At 36.2% G+C, this 23,908-nt stretch overlaps 1 protein-coding gene across 6 annotated transcripts in view; it reads right to left on the bottom strand.

The window, feature by feature from the left end:
• GPD2 (glycerol-3-phosphate dehydrogenase 2) overlaps window positions 1-23,908 on the bottom strand; it is a 199,917-nt gene that overhangs the window by 51,988 nt on the left and 124,021 nt on the right. For all 6 annotated transcript variants that reach the window (XM_079923816.1, XM_079923811.1, XM_079923813.1 and 3 more), the window contains 3 exons: window positions 14,312-14,436; window positions 12,713-12,810; window positions 11,538-11,701 (listed from right to left, as the gene is read on the bottom strand). In XM_079923816.1, coding sequence (XP_079779942.1) covers window positions 11,538-11,701; window positions 12,713-12,810; window positions 14,312-14,436 — 387 coding nt within the window. The remainder of the gene's footprint in view (window positions 1-11,537; window positions 11,702-12,712; window positions 12,811-14,311; window positions 14,437-23,908) is intronic.

Raw genomic sequence — 23,908 nt, 5'->3', positions numbered from 1 at the left:
GCATGAAATCCTAAGCCCACCCATTACTGTATTTCTCAGGTTAAAAATGAGAGGAATTTAAAACACCTGGGAAATAGGAAGTTTCTGGTTTACTGAGAGGCTTCGGAGTTACCTATCCCAAGTCAGTTCAGGGTTGTGTATTAATCATCTTTGACATAAAGACATAAAGTACAAGTTATTTGACTTGTTCTTAACCTGACAGCTGCTCATCTAATCCTTGTGCTCTTTTATCATTTTCTAATCAAAGACTTGTTCTTCTGAATAGACAGTAAATTACACACTGGTAATACTTTTCCAGTGAATGCAAGACTACCTCTTTGGTTTGGGAGAGTAGAGAAGCAGTACTTATACAAGTTGTGTGGGAAGTCAGTTGTGTGTGTGTGTGTGTGTGTGTATTTAATGTGCAAAGCTGAGTTTGTTTTAAAGTAAGTGATTGTGTGGTTCATATCTTCTGTGGGTGGATATAATGATCTAAGGAGGGTTTTACTAATGTAAAGTGTGATATGAATAAGTATTAACAGTAATAATGAAACCAGTTTGAAATTTACATTCGAAAATAGTGGTTTATTTAGCACCAGAGAATATAATCTACCAAGGTTTCATTTATAAGAACTATGTACCAATGCCTTTTTTCAGTTTTTCTATATTACGTTACCAGGGCTTGGTTGTAGAATTTCTAGTTGAAACTAACATAGGGGGTTTTTAATTGAAGAGATGCTTTTATTACTGCTATTTCTTGTGAGGGTAGATACCAGCCTGGCCTTCTGTTACACTAAGAAAGCCGCTGTGTGTCATGTGCAGAGCAATTAAAAATGGATTTGACTCTTGTTTTTCTCTTTCTTCCTTTTTCTAAATGTTTATCTGTGCAAAGACTCTTGAACCCCTTGAAAGAATTCTAGAAAACATGCTAGAGTGGGTAGATCAGTGGGTACCTGGAGACTGTGCCGACAGATCCGTGAGGCGTTACACTGTCATACAACAAAGTAGCAAGAAAAACAGCTCCTGAAGACCAGTCACTATACCTTTTTAATTTCCTATTTATTTCCCCATATTCCAATGGCAATTATCTCCTTCTCCCTTTCTTTCCAAAAATGATCTAAGAGACTATATTTCTGAAGGAGAACCACTTTGAGACAACTGTACTGGATAGTTACTTTAAGCTTTGATAAACATTTCTTGGGAGTCTGTTTTCCCAATGTCTCTAAAACAAAAGTAGAAAATCTCTCAAACTTTTAAGTCTTAACTGTAAACTGTGATTAATTAGTTTCATTTCTAAAGTTTTTTTTAATTCACCATTAATATAAAGAATATAAAAATAAAATGTTACTAAGAAGTGTATAATTTCATGTATTGGTATAAAACAGATCCATCTATTTAAAAGACTATAATTAACATGAATATTTAGTCTGAAGACTGGCTTTCGACCCAAGCAGATGATATGTACTAGGTTTTTAGCAAGTTTAAACAAATCAGAGAATAATGACAATAAGAGCATTTGAGACTCACAGCCTAATTTTAATCTCCCTATACAGGTAAAACTAGTAGATATGCCATTGTTTTGTGGTGTCCAAAGAAACAAAATAAATTTTCACCTGTAAAAAGAAAAATAACTTAAAAATATGGTTTATTGATGGCTAAGGCTGTGACAATACATATATTTTGATCTAAGCAGCTAACATGACTATAAAATTTAACTCTATGAAATTTGGTTCCTGGATCTTTTTTTAAATTCACCTTTTCAAAACTTTGTGGCTCTTCATGTTACTAAGGAATGAAATACCCATTGTATTAGGTGAAAAGAGCAAGGTATTACTATTACCTAAGAAATGGAAGGGGGAGCAAATAAAAGTGTACATAAAATATACACATATGCATACACATGCACACACAATGAAAGGATATGCCAAAATTATATTTTTTAAAATGTTATCTTTAAGGAAAAAGAGGACATGTGGTGGAGTGAACAGGGAGAGAAGCTAGCCTCATTTGAATAGTCTTTGTTTTCATTTTGACTTTGAAGCCCTGTATTTTACATAAATTTTTCTTAAAAAGCCCAGCTTTAAAAAGGTAAATCCCTAAAGATCTAAAGCAAAATTAAAATGATTTTATGTACTGAGTTGATGGCATAACCACACTGAAAGACACTATGTAAAGTAGCTTTAAAAGACAGTAATTTATCTATATATTCCCATTGGCATATACTCTAAAACAATAATAACAACAACAAAAAACAAAAATCTTAAACTGGTTTCAGTAATAATATTTTGGAGGTATGATTGAAGAGATTAAATAAAAGCCATGTACTCATGAATTTAAAGTATAATTATGTCTAAGAATTCATCATATTTTTCTTCTTTAAGCAAAAAACTTTTCTTAACTCTTTCTACAGAAAAACCTAGAAATGACCAATCAGTAGCAATGAACATCCGTAGGAAATAGATTATGGTCTCATTACCGTTCCCCACAGGAAGGAGTCAAAGCTTATTGGAGAAATGGCTGCTTCCAGGTCTAGGTCAGGAAAGTTACAAGATTAACCTAGATTATCTTGTCATAGCAGATAGCACAGAAGTCATCGTAGACCATTAACAGCTTATCAAAAAGGCCCAGGAGGGCTTCCCTGGTGGCGCAGTGGTTGAGGGTCCGCCTGCCGATGCAGGGGACACGGGTTCGTGCCCCGGTCCGGGAGGATCCCACATGCCGCGGAGCGGCTGGGCCCGTGAGCCATGGCCGCTGAGCCTGCGCATCCGGAGCCTGTGCTCCGCAACAGGAGAGGCCACAGCAGTGAGAGGCCCGCGTACCGCAAAAAAAAAAAAAAAAAGGCTCAGGAACCAATTTGAGATGGTGCCCATGGGCCAGAAAAGAGTAGTTTGAACATCAGTAACTCTAATAGATTGACACAAATCAAATATATTTAAAATCATGAGTTTAACTTATAATCAAAAAAATCTCATCACATTAGGAGGATAACAGAAAACTAACTCATTATTATTGAAAACTAGCATAAAAATGGAAAGAATCAAGCATTTATCCAGAAATTTTATACAAAAATGTACCTCAAGGTAGGCAAAGAGTCGATACAGGGAAATTATAACTATTCCAACTAATAAATGAAGTTGGAATGCCAGAGTTAGAGAAGTACCATTTTAACCTCTTAACCTCTAATGACATACTGAAATTGATCTAGGCAATAATTATGACTGATTAAAAATAGAGGCAAGAAGACTTGTGATAGAAATTCACACCACCACCTATAAAATATTTTTGACAAAACAATTTGATCCAGCCTCCTTGTAACTTATCACTAAAGATGTCCCACCTCCTCCCCTTCCAATAAACTATGCTTCCTATTTTTCTTGCTTTTGTAATGTCCTGTCTCTTAAATCTGGGATGCCCCTGTGATTCACTTTAATTAACAGCATGTGGTAGAAATGACATTGTGTGACTTTCAAGTCTAGGTCAGAAGAAGCCTTGCATTTGAGACTTGGTCTCTAGGTACTCATTGGGGTAAGCCAGGCACCACATAAGAAGTCTATGTAAAAGTCCAACCCAGCTGTGTGGAAAAGCCACAGTGAGAGAGAGATGCAAGACCAGCCCCCAGCTATTCCAGCCTTCTCAGCCCAGGAGCCAGACATGTAGGTAAGAAAGCTTTCAGAAGACTCCAGCTTCAGCCACCAACTCACTGCAACGACAGGAGGGATCCCAGGTGAAAAACACCCAGCTAACCCCATCCATCCTCAAAACTCTGCGAGAGTCCATTGATGTTTTAAGGCACTAAGTTTGGGTGTTGTTTCTTTTTTCAGCAACAGATTAATGGGACAAGTCTAACATGTACGGGAAATACAGGGGGAACTGTTAAACAAAACCATGAGGAAACAAGGGAAGGGATGGGAAACCTATTATAAAAAGAATGAATTGGTATATATAAACCTTAACTAGGATTTTGTTTGTTTTATGGGTTTATTTTTTAATCAGGAGCAAATTAAGGTAACGACACTATAGTTGACATGTGATCATGACCAGGTATTTGGCCTTAAGGAATTACTGTTAAACATTTTAAGTGTGGTTGTATTTTAAAGAAACTTCTTAACTTTAAAGATACAGACCAAAACATCCATGGATGAAATATTTGTTATCTGGGGGCTGGAGGGTAGCAAATAGGAGTATAGATGAAATTAAGCCATGAGTTTATGTGTTGAAACTGGAAGTTCATTTTATTATTCTCATTACTTCTGCATATGTCTTAGTAAAAATGCATATAATTTGTTGAACTATCAATATTTGGCTATTTTTTGTTAAAGTATATAATGGACTTAAAACCTAATGCTAGCTGAAAGAAGCCATGATGTTATAATCTTTAAAGTTTTTTTTTTTTTTTTAGCCAAGGAAAAAAATTACTTTCACATCCCCACATGTCCAAAATATTGATCTAGATATTTAACTTTGCTTCCCCTTCTCCTGGGAAATAGGGATCATGATATCTCATTCCAGTGTATATGCTGAGTTTGATCAACTAAGACAATTTATGGGAAAAAAATGTTTTGAAAACCATACTCTGCTACACAAATGCAAAACATTATTCGAAGTAAGGATCATGTGTTTGGCCCAATATTTGGAATATATGCAGTGAACTCTCTCAAAACCTGAAAGCTAAGAACTCTGTCCTTAGTGCATTTAGCCCTAATACCAGGTACAGTGCTTAGAAAATGGAAATTCCATGAAGATTTTTTGGATGAAGGCATAAACTGGAGGAAAGAGGGCATGGAGATTTTGGATACACTTGCTTTTGCCTTTGATCCTGCATCTTTTTAAAAAGGGTCAACTGAGCAACAAGAGTGTGAGAGGTAAGTATCTTGCTGTGAACCCACCAGAACTATTTGTTCAAACACCATATACACTACACACCCTTCTACTGGTGAATTTTAGCACTGTTTTTAAGCTTTTATATGCAGAGTACAATGTGAATCACTATCTCATATACTACACCTGATCAAATCTACTTTTGTATGCTTTTGATTTTCTTAAAAAAAAAAAAAACTAATTATAAGAGAATAAAAGCCTGGTATTTAATACATGCTGGTCAAGTGAGCAATAAACAATTGCAAACTTTCCTAGAGGCTATTTTGCCCTGTCTCATCATCAGGAAGCTAAAGCATATGTTGGATGTTAGCCTGGATGGACACAAATGTGTCCTATTTATTCAAGGTTTCCTTTGGAGCCACAATTTATAAGTTTTGTTTCTTAGGGGTACATGTCAAACTTCATTTAGCATTTGTTGGTATCCAGATACACTGAATAGCAAAAAGGCAGCATTCGGGGGTAAAATATATGCCTGCTATATGAGCAATAATGTCAGTTTCATTTATGTAACTCACAGAAAACAAGAGGAGAAATACAATGGAAAAGCTGACAGTAGGAAATCAAGATAAAAATTATTCACTTAATTTATAAGTGTAAAACTGCATGTGGACAGGGAAAATACTAAAACAAATAGGTTTTAAATCATGTCTAAGAAGTGGATAATTTTAGAGGAAGTTCTTTTAAAATGTGCTCTTTGACCCTTAAATTTCAAACATTATATACTTATGTGAAGCATGTTTGTATGCACAATATTTTCCTTTTTCCTGAGAATGTTTTGCAAATTTTCTGGAAGAATCTGCAAATTTTAAATATACAAGGGACATTTGTGGAACCGATGCTTCGCTTTAGAACATTTTTGTGAAAAGTTGAAGTCTGATGGTCGATACAATATGCATAAAATTGACCCAGATAAAACAATTAAAATTTAAATAATTTTATACTTATAAAGTTATTTTACATTTATTATTCATTTGAAGCTCAAAACACTTCATGAGCAAAACATTATAAGCCTAAATTCATAGATGTGTAATGTGACTCAATAAAGTTTGCAATCCTAAGTCATCTACTTCCATATTATTGACTGCTTCCACTACACTACGGTACTCTGGAAAGCAGTTTCCAAGTATGACTGTGATGCTTACAACTGTGAGACAAGTTATCATGCCACTTTCAACATATCTTTTCTAAGACTGAACTCAGGATGAGTTCAGCTTAGCTTAATTCATTCACTTTCAATGCTCTATTTTACTCCATTATGAGAATATACTATAGGTTACTTATTCGTCTCTTGATAGATATTTGAATTATTTCTCTTTTTGAAGTTATTCCCAGTGCTGCAATAAACTTTTTGTACATATCTCCTGGTTGCCACACATAAGAGTTTCTCTGGGACACAGACTTAAAATGATGATAAATTACTAACCCAGTGGTTCAAAAAAGAAAAATCAAGTTGAGTATTACAGAAGTAGAGTAAATGTCAGCATATAACTCCAATATGGTTATTTATTTATAAATTACTTACCTGTACTATTGTACTTATAGACGTTTAAACCATATGTAAAAACAGACATTTCTAAGGAATTTGCTAGAAACAGGTCTAAGGAAAAGTTCTAATATGTTCTTCCTACCCCCAGTGGATGGCCTTGTGCAACCCAGGAGGCTGCTCACACAACCACTTTAGAATCACCATAACAACCTCACAAGAACTGCATTAAGAAACACAGAGACGAACTTGCATAATGGTACTGCTGTTTTGTTTGTAAGTCCACACTATTCAGTTATGTATTCAATCTATTTCTGTTCTGAAGAAATTAATGTGTCTGTCCAAATTTAAAGTAGATAATACCCAATTGTAGTTCAACAACTGTGTTTGCGAATAATGTAAATGAGGATTAAAGGCACTATCTTTATATCTGACTTATGTTCCAAGAACTCAATGGAAAAACAAAAATGAAAACATAAGACTAAAAAAAAAAAAAATCACCTTTATGTTATTGGGTAATTGATTTTTTTTTAAGCTTTCAAAGTAGATAAAATCAACACCTTAAAAGACTTGTCTTTAACCCAGGCTTTCTTTTATTGACGTATATGGTTGCGGGTGCATGCCTAGAGGAATAATAGTTTGTTCCTAACAAAAGAGTCTGGATTCCACAATATGCCTTTTGCCAGAGGCCTCATTCCCCAAAGCTCACAGCTAACTGCATCTCCTGCTGTACCTGTAACAATTTAATTGTATAAGTCAGCCTAGTCAAGCATCTCCGGCTCATGACTGGGAGACATGAAATTCATTGTCATTATTGTCCCTGTCATTTTGGATCATTATATCCTGCTGCAGAATTTTCCTCACTTCAGTGCATTTTTACCTCCAGGAGCCAGGGATTATAGCTGAGGTTGGGGGGGTGGGGGCAGGACCATGAGCTGCATTTACCTCAGGGGAGCCAGAGATTAAATTGGCTTTGCTCTCTCACGAGCTGAATTCATCTATTTGTATGCTGTGAGTTTTAGGTTGGAATAAACATGAATATTCTAGTGAAACCTGGGCTTTAATTCCCCCTTTGAAACATGGCTGTAACCAACTTCTATTTACACTAGGAAAGCCAATGTAATTTCTCGTAGGTTGCTATTTTCATATGTGCATAAGGAATACTTAAGGGCATCATCGGGTACGAAATAACAGACATCTCTCTCTGTCACCGCCTGGACTCTCAGAAGGAAGAATTTAAAGCTGTAATTTTGTTCTCCAGTTTCATCTTACAGAAGCTTAATGGGGGTATCTAATGGTTTTAAATATTTAATGATTTTTAATTATGTCTCATTTTCTGTGCACTGGATTGGATGACTGAAGTCCAACTAGAATGGCACCAAAGATCTTCTTTGGGAGCAGGGAGATTGAAGTAAAGTTGACGGAGGAAGCCCAAGTAAGTTTCTGAGGAAACTGGCTCGCCCTCCACAGCTGGCTCACATAACCTCACAGCCTGCCAAGTCACCCGAGCCTGTCGTGCCTTAAATACTTTTTGCTGACGTGGGAGAGTTGCACCAGTCACAACACTCTCTACGTGGAGACCCCCTGATCAGTGGTAATGGCCACGGACAGGGTCCAGCTGGTGGATCTCTGGTAGGATATGGAAAGGAGCAGAGAGGAAATACTAGGACACGTCTCAGGCAGAAAACCAGTGAGGCGACTATATTGCTTTCTCTAACAGAATATAAGAAGAAAAAATAACCTAGTGTGTCACTTCCTATCCCAACTTTCACTTCAAATGGATCTTACTGAGAAATTTGACATTTACTTTGTCTATACTGAAAAAAATGGTAGTTATTCCTCCACATATGTGAGTTTGTTTCTCAGAGTTTAACAAAATATGGCAATGGATCGTACCTATGCCAAGCACAGAAGTGCCACTATAATTACTACATTTAAAAGTATGTGGTCAAAGACATAAACTTCTAGTTATAAGATAAATAAGTCCTGGGGATGTAATGTACAGTATAGTGACTATAGCTAATAATACTGTATGGTATATTGGAAAGTTGCTAAGAAATCTTAAAACCCCTCATCATATGGAAAAAAAAGTTTGTAATGATGTATGGTGATAGATGTTAACTAGACTTACTGTGGTGATCATTTGGCAATATACACAAATATTGAATCACTATGTTGTACACCCGAAACCAACATAATGTTATATGTAAATTATCCCTCAATAAAAAAAAAAGATAAAAAGTAAAAAAAAATGTATGTGGAATTTATCTTATTCCCTTTGTGGACTTCTGTGGAGGAAAAGACTTTGCCTTAATCCTATGCAATGATCATCACTATTTTTTTTAGCATAAACTGTTTGCATGAATAATTAAGAAAAATTTTTTGACCTTTGTACATTTTGTACTCCAGAGGGAATATCTTACAGACCTAACATCTCAGTTTTGAAAGAATCTTAAAGATGGACTCAGTCACTGGTCCCTCCATGTTAATGGTGATGTTTAGTAGTCTGTCTGACTATATTTTCACACCATTATTTTTTCATTTTTCACTGGTACTGAAGTAACTGTGTGATGGATAACTAATCAGAGTTGTTAATTGGCAAAATTTCTTGTAGATTTTAAAAGTTCATTTAGTTACTTGTGCCACTTTTTCATTATGATCAAGATTCTCCCAAGGTGGGAATTATAAAAATTATTATTTCTGTTCACTTTTAAATGGTTAAATTTGTTATGTAAATTTCACCTCAATAAATTATTTTTTTAAGTTAAAAAAAGTTATTTTGTGTAGCCCAAATGCATTTTGAAATCATTTGGGAGACTGTTACTACATTCTCATAATGATTATTTAAGAAGAAGAGTATTTGTTGCTGTTGTTGTTGTCAAGAAATGTTTATCTTATAAATTACAATGTTTAGACTTCAATTGCAATGGTATATGCTTAGGAAGTATATTTTCCTCTCTGAAATACTTTGGTAGCAGGATAATAATGTTATTTTTCTGGTTGAAGGGTGAGCCATCCCTTCCTTTCTCTGAGCACACATTTATTACATTTAATTCCTTTACTATATGTTCCTTTCTACCTTATTTCTATATTGGTATTTAATTTGTTCATCACACCATTAGCTTTAACAAGAGTTGCCCTATCTGTGAATACAGCTGTGAAACCATAGAACTACACTGTTTCACATTGTTGTTTTGTCTTGCCTCAGGCATGACGTAGTTGGACCTGCATCATTTCAGAACAAGATTTAAAAAGAAATTATTTCCAGTGACTAGAATTATTTTTACTTTTTCAAGACTTGGGCTTCACAATCAATTTTCAAATATCAAACTGAAATTATTTTAAATAATAATTTTTAACTTTTCAATAGCTAAACTCCTAATTTTGCAACCTGTAACAAGCTATGAAAGCCAATTCTAGATAAAAGAAATTCTTCTTCCTCTTGATTCTAATAGGATAGTGTTTCTCCTGCAGTATATGACACAGATTTCCCTTGGTTTCTCCATGTAGAATTGTTAAGAATCTATAATTCATAACAATATCAAACCAACATAACACAGATGGCACAAATTCAGATATGACAGCCACTAATATTCCTCTCAAGGAGGTTCAGATATGCACAAGCTAAAAAAATAAAAGTAATAAATAAAAGTAGTTCGTGTTCAATATATCACATGGTAGAGAAAATGGCCAAGTTCTTGAGAGAGCTTGCAAGGGAGGGATTGAAACTAAGAGGCAAAGGGCACAAACACTTTCAGGTCAGGATGGGCAGGGGGCCATTTGCAGAATGCCTTTTTATTCCTCCTGGATCAAAAACCTCTTTAATATAGTCACCCAACAAACTACAGTGGATTAACATTAAGGGTCTGAAGCAGAGAAAGAATATTCACAGTTAAGATTGTCCCTTAACATGTAGGCTCAGTCAGGGGCACCAAAAAAGTAGTTAAGTGCCCCCCACCCTGTGGTGTTTAGATGCTGGAAGGCACTGTAAACTGTGAATTTTCCAGCTTTTAATGTTTGTCTAAGACCCTTAACATTTTTCTAATATTGTTGCTCCTAACACATCTTCTTGGGTTTATCCCCGTTGCCCCATCTGCACGTACACATTTTGCATTCATATATGAAAGCCTGAAAGACAGCTAAATTGATTCAGAAACCTAACACTGAGAAGAAGAAAAAAAGGTAGGGGTAGCCTTAAGGATATCCCATGTTATGAAGTATAAATATCAAAGTCTCCTGGAAAAACAAAACAACAAAAACACTTCTTCATGTTAAGAGTTTAGATATCTAACACTAAATACAAAAGATCACATAGTAGGGGTAAAAAAACCTCACTGACCCTATTGGGCCTTTGTGCCACAAAATTTCTAAGACTTTTTGAACATGTATAATTATCTGTGTCCAGCTATTTCTTTATAAATAGACATCCTTGGACTACTTTTAAAATCCATTCACCCTTTAAAACTATAGTAAAACTTCACAAATGGCTTTTCCTGTGTTGTTTTGTATTGTATTGTGGTCCATCTGGAGATATATTAAGTGGTTAGTTCCTTCAAATAAAAGTGTACAAAATTGTATTGTCCACACACACACACAAACACAAAGAATGAACACTGAACACGTGGCCAATGGGTACTAGATAATGTCACTGTTAGAAAACATCTAACAACAATAAAATAAGCATTAAAACCTGAGGGACTGGTTTAACAGATGCAATGTTCATCTACCTTCTCACATAAATTATATGTTCAAGAATTGTGCCCTGTGCGAAATACAAACATGTCAATTTCAGCCCAGGGGCATTTTTCTCTAGGTTTATAACCCCTTGAAAATAGAGGTTTCATCTAGAAAACCTAACAGATCCTCAGCTGCTTTCAACATTATAATATATTCATAAGGCAAGTGTTCACTGGCAAACATAACAAATTAAACGGCATGAAGGTGGTGACCAAATACATAATGATGGAAAATGGACCAAACCAACCATGAGATACAAAGTCGAAATCAAAGAAGAAACGGAATATGCAAAAACAAGCAATATTAAAAGCAAAACACTATGTGGAGTGTGCGCACGTACGTTTGTGTGTTGTGTAAGATTAACATTAATTAGGAGGCAAAACTGTCTCGTTAAGAATATGCTGTAAGGGTCACGAGTGGGAGAAAAGTATCTTGTCAAAAAAAAAAAAAAATCACATACCATCATAGTAGACAATTGCTCCTACCAGTTTATCCTTCTGGAGCATTGGGAAATGCTCAAGGGCTCTTGATTTGCTGAGGACGTAACTGCTTTTCAGGCAATTACTTCCAGCAACCAGATCATACAGCTTGATTCCCACCCAGTAGTAAGGTAACTGCCACCACCTACAGCATAAATAGGGGAAAAGGTTTCTTTAGAAACAGAGTATAACATTATAGAATGTCACTTTAAGATACAAGACGCTTTTTATTAAGAAAAGCAAAGTATACCTAGAAGTGTACTGCAAAAGAAACAAGAGAAGGGCCTGCCTGTTCTGACAACAGCCCAGCTGAATTATAAAAGTAAATGGATCATCTCTAAGGCAGTGGTTCTGGACCTGACTGCATATTAGATTTTCTGGGGAGCATCAAAAATAAATATAGATGCCTGGCCCTCGTGCTTCTAGGGATCAATTTAACTAGACTAGGGCAAAGATCAGAGTGACTCTAATGTACACCCAGGGTAGAGAATCATTGGCTTAAGATGTCCTAAGAAATCTATGATAAAATATAGACAAAAATTATAAAATCTGCTTCCAGGCCCCACAAGACTCATGCAGCTAGCAGAGTTACATAATTCTGTATTTCCTACCACCTGTATTCCATCTTAAGTCAACCTGATGGATAGCTCTAACAACATTTATAAAATTGGGTTTAATAATTTTTGATTATTTGACACCTCCAAACCAAATTTCAGTTTTGGTTAACTCGGAAATTTAAAATGACACAAAATGGCTTAGGGTTTGGAGTTGATATATGTCAGTTCAGATTTTGCAGCAGGATTCTTTCTGGCTCTGCATTTTAGTCTGCAAATGACCCTCTTATGTTCCCCAGTGCAAATGTAGTCGCTCCTGTATATACTCTCAGAAACTGGAGTAAAAAACTACTAATTATAAGTGCAGAACACAACCTCCTTTGCCTTCAAGAGCTAGCCCTTAGAGGTGGGTCAGCAGAGACTAATACAGGAAAAGTCACACTTTTTAAAATGCAACAAAGGAAAATATTTTAAAAGGATGAAAGATTAGGACTAATTAAAACTACATTAAGAAATACACATTGAGGAACTATTTTCATTAAAACTTTGTTCTATTGACCTCAGATAAGCAAAGAGTATACAGATGATACCAAAAGGCTTACTTGTAAATTGGGAGCATTATAGGCAACGGAGCTGATAAATGGGGAGCAATTTCTAGTAGGTTGGCACGCTCATGAAGGGCTTCTTTTACCATCCTGTACTGAAAAGCAAAACAGAGAAAATTAGTTTGGCAATAACAGATCATAATATTTTCAAATGGCAAATAGACACCCTGCCAACTGATTGATACACAGAAACCTCTCTACCTCTGAGCAAGGATAGCTCCCTCCTAATCAAATTTCTAATAATACATCATGCTGTCAACCTGAAAGATTTTTTAGAAACCTTAAACTGTATTTGCATAGGAGAAAAACATGCTGTCAGAGTTCCCAGGTGTAAGATATTTTCCTGACTTGAGTTACAAGATTATTGTAACAATTTATCTTGCATTCTCTGTATTGTCCCTTTTCTCAGTCCCCCATTATATTTTCTCATGTAAGAGATAACAGATTGTTCAGATTCATGTTAAACGTTTCCTTCTTGCCTCCACTAGCCCGAGCAGAGATGACACTTAAGAGTTGCACAGTATTTTACAGACTATCATTAAAAAGCTTTTGTCTTTAGTCCTCATTACATCTCTCTGAAGGCCCCGCATTACTATCATAATACTAATTTTACAAAGAAAAAAACCGAAGCTCATAGAAATTAAATAAATAAGCTGAAACACATCACAAGTCATCTGATTCTAAACCCTATGCTCTTTTCTTCACATCCATCACGATGCTAAACAGACACATAAGAAAAGGGGACAGATTCAAAACTGACAATGTCAAGTAAGTGCTGCTGTGTTTTTCATGTACGAAAAGCAGATAGGGAGTTCAGTTGATTTTTTTTTTTTTTTTTTACTCCTCTGGGAAATGTCATCTTCCACACTGCCTTGGCAGTTTTCAAATGGTGGCAGACTGGACACAACAGAGTGTGACATAAAAAAAAGCATGACTCAGATCATCTTCTCCTTAAGAATATGTCAGTGACAATATGCAGTATGACTGCATCTGCAGTTAAGAGGAGCAGTTTAATATTCCTCATGTATTACAACACAGTTCCCTTGAAACTGCTTGGGAAGTAGCAATTTGGTGGCCATTGGCGGGGAAAACAACAAAACAAAACAATCACAATTGTTAAAAGTAACACATCCAGGGCTTCCCTGGTGGCGCAGTGGTTGGGAGTCCGCCTGCCGATGCAGGGGACATGGGTTCGTGCCCCGGTCCGGGAAGATCCCACATGCCGCGGAGCGGCTGGGCCCGTGAGCCATGGCCGCTGAGCCTGCGCGTCCGGAGCTTGAGCTCCGCAACGGGAGAGGCCGCGGCAGTGAGAGGCCCGCGTACCACGAAAAAAAAGTCACACATCCGAAAGTGATTTTGTAAATCTGCTACTTTGACATGCCTGTGTAGAAAAAGCCCCTGATTACCCATAAACATAATGCTACAGGAAAAAAAATGGCACACCTCTCCTGAAAGACACTCCAGCAGAATACACTAAATAGGTATTTCCAATAGGAAGGAATGTTAAAAGCCATAAAAAAAAAAAAAAAACTGATTTAATTGGGTAGAAAAAAGCACAGTCGCAATTTTTGTTTAACAACTAGCATACACAATTACCTGCTCAATATCCAACTTCATGATAGCCTTCTGAAGATATCTCACACCACCATGGATCAATTTAGTGCTTCTGCTGCTGGTCCCTGATGAGAAATCATCTCTTTCTACAAGGGCTGTTTTTAGTCCTGTGTAACCAGAAAACCAAATTAACTTCTTAAATTACACAATTTGTATGTAATTCATTAAAGGCACTTCTCCAGGGTAGAGACAGTCACAAGAAAAATTACTCTGAACATGGATAAATTTGTATTCCAAGTGCAGTACGCTGTCTATATTATAATGAAGAGATTTTAGTCTCTTCCTGGGGGAAAAGTCAAACCAGAACTAGAAGCATATTAAACTGTGAATGAATCACAGCTAGAAAATATTACAGTGCAATTTCAGGGCAGTAACATACACTGGTGTGTTTCGAGGGTCGAAGGGGAGTCTGGCACCCATCTTTAACCATGTAGAGTTAACTCAGTATCGTTACCGATGCCTTCTGGAACTCACATTCATCCCTCACTACGAGAGTCCAGACATGTGCCAGCCTCTCGACTCCAGTCAACTCTGATGCAGCGACTGTGAATCGAGACTAGCCCTCTATGTGCCGGTTCCTATTTCTGGAGTGGTGTGAAAGTGGGTATAAAATGGGAAAAGAGATCAAAGATATCGAAACAGAAGAAGAAAGAAGAGAATAACCTCTGATGCTGAGGAGTTTACAGTCTAACTGAAGACACGCAAGCACAATATTGTAGAACTACAAAGAAAAACACAAGCCAGGACAAATGAACCCAGTACAGAGTATCCGTGAGTAAAGAAAAGACAATATTCTTGGTAAAGGTGAGGCTGGACAAAGACAAGTCAGTTCTAAAAGTCATCCCTCCCAACCTGGCTTTCTTTGAGGGTTGCAATAAATCTCTTGGGAATGAAATCAGTTTTGTTTTGTTTTCTTGCAGAGACACCCCTGCCTCTTCAGGGCTGGGAGGACCAACGTTACTACAAGTTCCATACACTAGTTAGATATGAAATCCAAAATTTCAAAAGACCCGAAGTATACATCAGCACCAAGCCAGAAGAAATTTTCATGGCCTGCCATACTCTTGGGGGATGAGAGAATGTCATAGAATCCAATTACAATGAGAATATGTAACTGGAGCAGTTTGGGCTCACAAAGCTCATAGAAGAGAACTTGTGCATGTATTCAATTCAGAGCCATTTATTACATTTAATACCAAAGGGTCGTTTTTATAACTTCTAACAGTTTAAATATCGTACCCAAATGTCATCATAAAATCAGGGCAATTCCCTTGACTCAAAAGGACAAAATATTTGGAAACTGTGGAGAGAAAAGTAGAGAACTTTGATTCAAGGGCAAAAACTGCTAATGCTCTAATGAACTAGCAAAATAACACAGAAATTACAGATATCATAGACCCAGGTCACTCTTTTTAAGCATTTATGCCAGAAAAAGATGTGTAAAATTCTCAACTATGAAAACTCTAGCAATGCTTAGTAAATTTAGTACAGGATGTATTAAACACACAGAAAAATACATCATATTAGTGCATATTTTTTGAGAGCCTAAGTGCCAGGTAAAGTGCTGGTGTTAGAAATGAAATAGACATAGACCAAGCTGTCAAGCAGCTCCCAACCCAGAGAGGCAAGTGAACAAAATGAAGCACAGTTTCATAGGTGCTGCATTTGAAAATGCAGAGGACTCTTTATCCTAAAGTGAGTCAAAAATTAAATTCAGGATATAAACCCCAAATTGCTTAGTCGAGATTACATTTGCAATCTCTCTTACAATGCACCGTCTTGGTGAGCTCTATCACCTTTTCTTAGTAAGTCCGACACAGAGAGTTCTTCTTCCAGTACTAAAATATACCATTTTTCTTCAGTTGAAGATCAGATGAGGAAGTTGACTTTCAAATGGCATTTAAGAGCTGAATTATTTAGAACACACCTCTCTTCCAGTCTTGGAATCAGTCATGGCATTAAGATGCCCACACCATTCGAGGCAGGGACATAAAACTGAGAGGGGATAAGCAGCTTTCCCATCCAGCCTATGGCTCCTACCTGCCCAAAGGTACCCACAGCCTGTGGGAGAAGATGCCTTAGTGCCCAGTTAGCCCCACCTCCTAGTATGTAATCCCCTACCCTGGAGTGTGGGCTTAGCTAGTGCCTTGCTTCTAACCAACAGAATACAGCCACGATGGTGGCAGGCCACGTCCATGGTTAGGTTACAAGAGACTGCGACTTCCTCCTGGATAAAGCAACCTGTCTTGTTCTGAGTCAAGGAACCAACAGAGCCCCTGGTCAACAGGTCACGAGGAACTGAGGCCTCAGTCCAGTAACTTGTGAGGATCTGAATCCTGCCAACCTCCATGTGAGTTGCTAGGAAGCACTGCAGCTTGTGAGAGACTGTGACACAATTCCCTGTGTGAACAATAACTACAGCCAAGGTAGTTATTTTAATTGTATCTGGGATGGGGTCTTGGAGAAAGGCTGAGTCAACAGAGGAGGATGTGTTCAGATGGGTAGAGGGCAGGAGCAAGGGAATTATCACTGGCAAAGATCAGCTTAAGCAAGAGAAGGCAAATGACTGAAATGGCCCAGCTTATTTAGGGTCTGCTTGTCACTCAGGGCCTGGAGTGTGGGGAGACCTTCTAGGGGAACCACACAGCGTGAGGGGGGCGATAGAGAGTCTAGCCTCAGAAGGCAGAAGACGGTAATTGGAGAGTGATATGAAGAGAGAATTTTATGGGTGTGTGTTATCAGGATGGGTTTTTTTTTCTTTCCCAAACTGACACAGTGTGAGGCAGGCAACTACTCTAGGAATTAGCAAGCCATCTCAGGAGGATATTTCAGGATATTTAAGTGAGAGCTAACACTTTAAAGCCTCAAAACTGCTTTTGCAAGAATTGGACATTTAAAAAAGTTATTCACATGTACTTATGTGAAAAACCTTAGTGAATACCAACAAAAGTTAAAATGGGCTTCTCTGTCAAACCAGGCTGTTTCTTCTTGTCCCATTATTTCCAGTGTCATATCGTCAAGCTACCCACCAGAACTTCTGAAGGGAAGTGATACTGCTCCTTCCAGAGCAAAATAAAAAATAAAAATTTAGTCTCTAAATGTATAGCTAAATTGATATATTAAAGTACCATGTAACCTAAAAGTATTACCAAAAGTTTTTGAAACCTTAAAAAGAAAACATTTTAAAAATTTCAACTGCTTTTATGCTAAACGTTCTGGATTTCTCGTTTTTGTTGGATGAGAATAATAGAATGAGGAAGGAGGAAAGTACTGCAAAATCAAGACATTATTAGAAGTTACAACCGCTTTTGCCTTAACTGATTAACCGACTAGAGCAAAGACAATGAAATTGTTTAAAGTCTTATAATGATCTTGCATGATTCCGTTACCTAAGATGTTCCTTCCTGTTTCACCTCTCAAAAATCCAAACTTTTTTTCCACCTCCAGTCTGAAAATAAGAGTTTAGTTTGTTTTGTTTTGTTTCAGTATAAAGCAAGGAAGTGAAGAGAGAGCACTGTTTTATCTTCTCAAAGAGAATGAAGAGTACTTTTTTAAAACTTTTATTGGAGTATAGCTGATTTACAATGTTGTGTTAGTTTCAGGTGTACAGCAAAGTAAATCAGTTATAGATATACATATATCCACTCTTTTTTAGATTCTTTTCCATAGAGTACTCTGCACTCCCTTACAGAGTATTGAGTAGAGTTCTCTGTGCTATATAGTAGTAGGTCCTTATTAGTTATCTATTTTATATATAGTAGTGTGTATATGTCAATCTCAGTGTCCCAATTTATCCCTCCCCCATCCCTTTCCCGCCTGGTAACCATAAGATTGTTTTCTACATCTGTGACTCTCTTTCTGTTTTGTAAATAAGTTTATTTTTACCATTTTTTTTAAGATTCCACATATAGGCAATATCATATGATATTTGTCTTTGAACAGTATTTTTAAGTGACATTCAATGCTAACATTTTGCATCTTAGGTAAAATAATTAAATTTGAAGGAGACCGAAAATAATGCATCCAGGCTTCCAGCAACTGTGCCTAGCTGGATGTGAGGCACTGGGGAAGATCTTTCCTCAGAGTGGAAAGAATGACCTCCCCACATGCCCACCAGTGAAGGGCTGGCCTCTGTACGTGTATGATAATTCACTAAACTTGTTCAAGATTTTATAAGGAATAGCTTTTGCTTGTTTCTTTTCTTTTCAGAAGTTACTTTTTATGGAAAGCAATATGTTCTATCACTGCTGAGATGAACCAGAACATTTGGGAGTGGTATGATTATTTGATTTTTTGTTTTTATAATTGATTGCTTTTCGTAGTTACTCTCATGAATTTCACTGCAGTGGTAAAGTATTAATATTTGGAGTGAGATTACTCTGAAATTCTTTGGTGGAAGAACAAGATTAGTTATAGCAGAAGAAGAGAGTCAACTTGAAATCTACCTTTCAGTCATACTCAGCCCATCTCTGAAGTTAAAGTTGTACCTTTTGGGTGGGGTCAGGGATGTGAATGAAATACAGCTCTTCACAGACTTGCCTTTTCTGCCCTGAGCGGGAATGTCTAGCTGCCAGGCACTTCCAACTAAACCAATTCATGGATCAAGACAGTTGGATGAATACAGAGGGATAATTACTATCTAAGGGGAGGAATGGTACGACATTTAACTTTTACAACATGAAATAGAACAGAAGCATAGTTTAATACCTTTTACTGATTATCTTATGCATGCAAACACACTCAATATAATAAATGCAGAGAAGTAAAGAGAACAAAATAAAACCCTCCTGTAACCACACTACTCAGAGATAACCACAGTTGACATTCGGGTGTTTAAATGTTCACATTTTCTGTGCATGTATGTAATCACATACGCACATTTTTACCAAAATAGGATCATATGATACATTCCAGTTTTTTCATTTAACATTATTTATTGTAAACATCTCTCCAATGTCAATACATATTTTTCTATAATTTCACTTTTAATGTGTGCACAGTAATACATTAAATATTTACAATGATTTATTTATTCAATTCCCTGTTTTTGAACATTTGGGTTATTTCCTACCTTCGCTATCACAGTACTGCAAGATTGTATTTTTATTTAAACTCTCTGCATCTTTATTTCATTAAAATAAATTTTCAGATATGGCATTATTTAACTATTTTTAAATAGAAAGGGCAGAGTAATAGCTATGAAATAACTACCAGAGGCACCCAGGTAATAACACACAAATCGAAAAGTTTAGACACTCTGTACATTAGTACCAATTTCTCTAAAAAATAACACGCCTGTAAAGCTGCAAAGCAACCCTGGCTTGTTAACCCTCATGATCAGGATTCTTTGCTTTAAGCCTAGTATTTTCTAACAGTGAATGTTAACATTTTACAGAACTATATAATGTTGGATTGGTTATTATACCTATTTCTATTTTTCTATTAGAAACATATAAACCATTAATGGAGATACTATGCTAAGTTAGAACATATCATTAACATACTTTGAGCCCCTTAAGTTCACACATGATTATGGAGGCACAAAAATGTATTAAGCCATAACACTAATTATAGTAACAGAGTTTCAGGGGAATAAGGAAGTTGCCGTTGTTGCTTTCTCTTTTTACTATTTACTTTTTTACTATTTTACTTTTTATTATTTTATAATAAAAACAGCCAGTATTCAGAAAGAAGGAATATCCAAACAATGTAAAATGATGAAAAGAGAGAATAATATACTCCAGACATAACCACGTTTAACTATTAAAAATGTCCCATATATTCTACCAGAAACTTTTTATGCTGATAAACCTGTGTACTTTTTTGCTTCAAAAACAAATACAATTAACAAACTCATTCTTTACAACTTGTTTTTCAATTTACAATACATTTTAGCCATTATCCCTGTAAACACTTATAAACCTCTCTGAATAACTGAATGGACCCAATTTATTAAACCATACCACACTCTTTTTGCTATTATAAATATTGCTTATAGGTAAAATTTTGACCAATATGCCACTGTGAGTTCAGCTTTAAACTCTTCCTCTCCAAACACAGAGAAAATTATATATATGTGTGTATATATATATATATTTGTTTTTTACATGTATATATATATGTACATATATACCTATGTACACACATACATAGATATATTTTAAGGCATGGTTGATTCAAAAAATAAACACCTCATGGACCAGAAATGTAGCAGAAACTCAGAGCACAGTAGTTAGGCCCAAAGCCTCTGTCTTGGTGGAATCTGGGTCTAGAAACAGGCAAAGGTAACCAAGATTTCAGTTCCTGAAGGGCAAGAGATAGGGAGAGGTGAAGAAGACAGACCAGTGCTGGAATCCAGGGATTGAAGAAGGGTGGAAAAGCTTCTGCTGACCACTGTCTGGGGCTGTGGACTATCTGCTGGGACATGCCCAGGAGGCAGGAAGATGGACCCAGCCTGGAGAGCAGTACCTGGGCCAGGGAACCACCAGCTGGCTGGCCAAGATCAACACAGGGCAGGAGCCTTGATTTGGTTTTGAGAAAAGTCTCTGATGGGACTTGAAGGTGGCAGCAACTGTATCCATAGAGTTTAATGTATGGCAACAGAGAGTGATACAAAGCTGATTTAATATGGAGGAAAGGAAGAAGGAAATGGAGCAAAGTAAAAAAAGACGTAGGGTAAAAAATACAAAATAAAAGCACGTGGCATCCAAATAAATGGAGATGGACCAAATTCACCTGTTGAAAGACAGATTCCATCTATCAAGCGTTAAAAAAAAAGAATCCAGCTACTTGTGTTTCATCATAGACATATTAAAACAAAAGGATATAGAAAAGTTGAAAACAATATGAAACAAATCCTGTCTGATATGTTATTTTTCCAACTTCACAGGTGTTTATTGTATTTCTGCCATAGATAAATTTCAATTTTTATGAAATCAAATTTAACAGGATTTGCCAAAAGGAAAATGACTTTATTGATGTCATGCTTAAAAACACCTGTCTTACTCCATGTTTTTAAATTTCCATATACTTTCTTCTAATAGGTTTGTGGTGTTTTATTGTTAAATCCTTGAAACAGAGAGCATGATAAACAGAATATAAATATACATAATATATACAAATATAAATTTGGGAAAGTGGATACTTCAAAGTTGCTTATTAAACAACCAATAATGACAAATATGAAATGCTTTTACCATATCCTAAATTTTATGTATTCAGATCTATTTCTAGCCTCTTACTTTTGCTCCGCTAATCTCTCCGTTCCTTTAGCAAACTATTTTAATTAAAGTAGCTTTAGAATACACTTCGATATTGATAGAGCTCTATCTGCTTTATCATTATTCTTTTTCAAAATTAATCTAGTAAATCTCAAAGGCTGATTTTTCCAGATACCTTTGGCACAGTTTCTCTAACCCTCCCCACCCTACTCCTGCCAAAGACAGTCACTATAACATAATCACTAAATTACATCAAATTTCCAGATTAATTTTAGTAGCAATTTGCAACCTAGTCTAATTAGCAGTGTCCAGTAAGTAGCAAATTTTCATCTGCTGCAATTCTACTGTCCTGAAATAGGATTTTCTCTGCCCTCATGGTGGAAGAGGGGCAGTGGTAGAAGAGGGTGGAGATCTGTAATTCCCAAAATGCACTATCTTCCATGGCTCTCCCTTTTCTGCAGTTTTTAATGCAATTAAAAATGCACACGCCTGCTCCTTTTCACAAACCTTTATTTATGCAGAAGTGTTGTTGTTATCCTCCGTTATGTCTGAGAACCTTGAGGCTCTCTGTAAGGTTAGAACACTTATTGAAGGTCATGGACCTAGTGAGTGATGAAGCTGACTGATCCCACTTGGTTCTCATTTCATAGCCTGTGTCCTTACTCGTTATGCTATACTGTCTTAGACTCGAAGGAACAGTGGTGAGAATTCAGGAATTACTAGCCAGGCACCATTCATAAACTAGAAGTACATACACATTTTTAAACAAGAGAACTACAATTAATGTTTTCTTCTAGCAAGAAGCAGTCTTCTCTGGAATTTTGAAGCCATAAAGTTTAAGTTTATAAATAAGATTTTAAACCAAAATTGTACTGATTGACCCCTGATACATAAGGGTAAATCACATAAAATAACAAAAAAGAACTGAAAAAAACATCTTGAAGCCCCCTGAGGGAGTGACTATATTTATCAGAGTCTCTTCATTCCAGCTCTCTTTTTGGGGCAAAGTGCCTCCTATATCATCGTGCTTCAAGGCTGGGGACTGGCCACAGAGGTTTTAACCAGAGAAGCAATTCCTATTGATCCTAGAGACCTACAGGAGAACGTGAGGAGAGCTGTGCATATTATGTTTATATAATAATATTCCCAAATGAAACAAATGAAAAACTGATTCCCAAGAAAATGCAGATGGTAAGAATGCAAATAAATGTTCATTATGAAAACTTCATGACTTTTTCTCTTCCTTCTACGGTCTTTGTTTATCCATTACCAAAATTGCATTTAGGCACAATATTTCATCAAAAACCTTGTGAAAACATTTTTATACGAGCCTTTTAACATCTAGCAGTTCCCCCAAAACTTTGATGTCCTGAAAAATCTAATTATTACTGGTAACTTTAAAAGATCACAGTAATTTATTTTTGTCAAATGTGACTAAAGATTAATGGATACAGTCAGGAATAATTTGGTAAAAACATATCAAACGCAGAGAAAGCAAAATTTGTTGTTAAGTGAAGCATCAAATATAATAAAAGAGCAAATTCCATGAATGAACAGCAACAATGCACAATTCATTAACCAAATGCCCATGATTATTTCACACTTCAGAGGGCTACTGATATGATCAGAAATTGTAGTAAAAGGATAAATATAGATTAACTTCAGCATCTCTATACATTTTAATTATAAATGCTACCCTCAGAGGGCTACCAGCATAATAAAGGAAATACAAACTATGGTTTATCCATCCTTTTTATAAATCGTAACTCCGTATACATCAAATAAGACAGTCAGTCAATTATTTTAAAAGACAGCAATTGAAATGCCAGGAGATACTGAAAGTACATCATTTTCTTAGCTGTTACTAACTATAAGTATTAAAAATCTTGTCAACATTCTGGCTCTGAAAACTCTTATCTTTTCAAAATCATCATCACTGTCATCACCCACAATCGTCTGCTAATGTACTAGGTAACATTCTTTACTGCCCAAAGGAAAAATGTTTGTTCAGCAAATATTAATAAACTATAAGCTCCTCGAGGGCAAGGCCACATCTTATTAGTCTTTATATTCCCAGAGCTGGTTCAGCAGTTGACTCTCAAGTAGTATTGTTTTAAACAGCAGAATGAAACAAAACAAAAAACTGGAAACCACCTAAAGAGTCATTAACAAGAACGTCTTTGGGATGAATTTTTCAGCCATGAAAAACAATGAATACCATATACATGTAAAGATTGATTAACTACACTGTCATTTGAAAGTAACACACTGCAAAGTAATGACTACAGTATGATCTTATCTATGTTTTTAAAAAGATATCTAAAATATGCACAAAAGCAAATATAGGTGAGACTTTTCA

Source organism: Stenella coeruleoalba, assembly GCF_951394435.1.
Source record: "Stenella coeruleoalba genome assembly, chromosome: 6".
NCBI classification, from domain to species: domain Eukaryota; kingdom Metazoa; phylum Chordata; class Mammalia; order Artiodactyla; family Delphinidae; genus Stenella; species Stenella coeruleoalba.
This window is presented reverse-complemented; position numbering and strand designations above follow the sequence as displayed.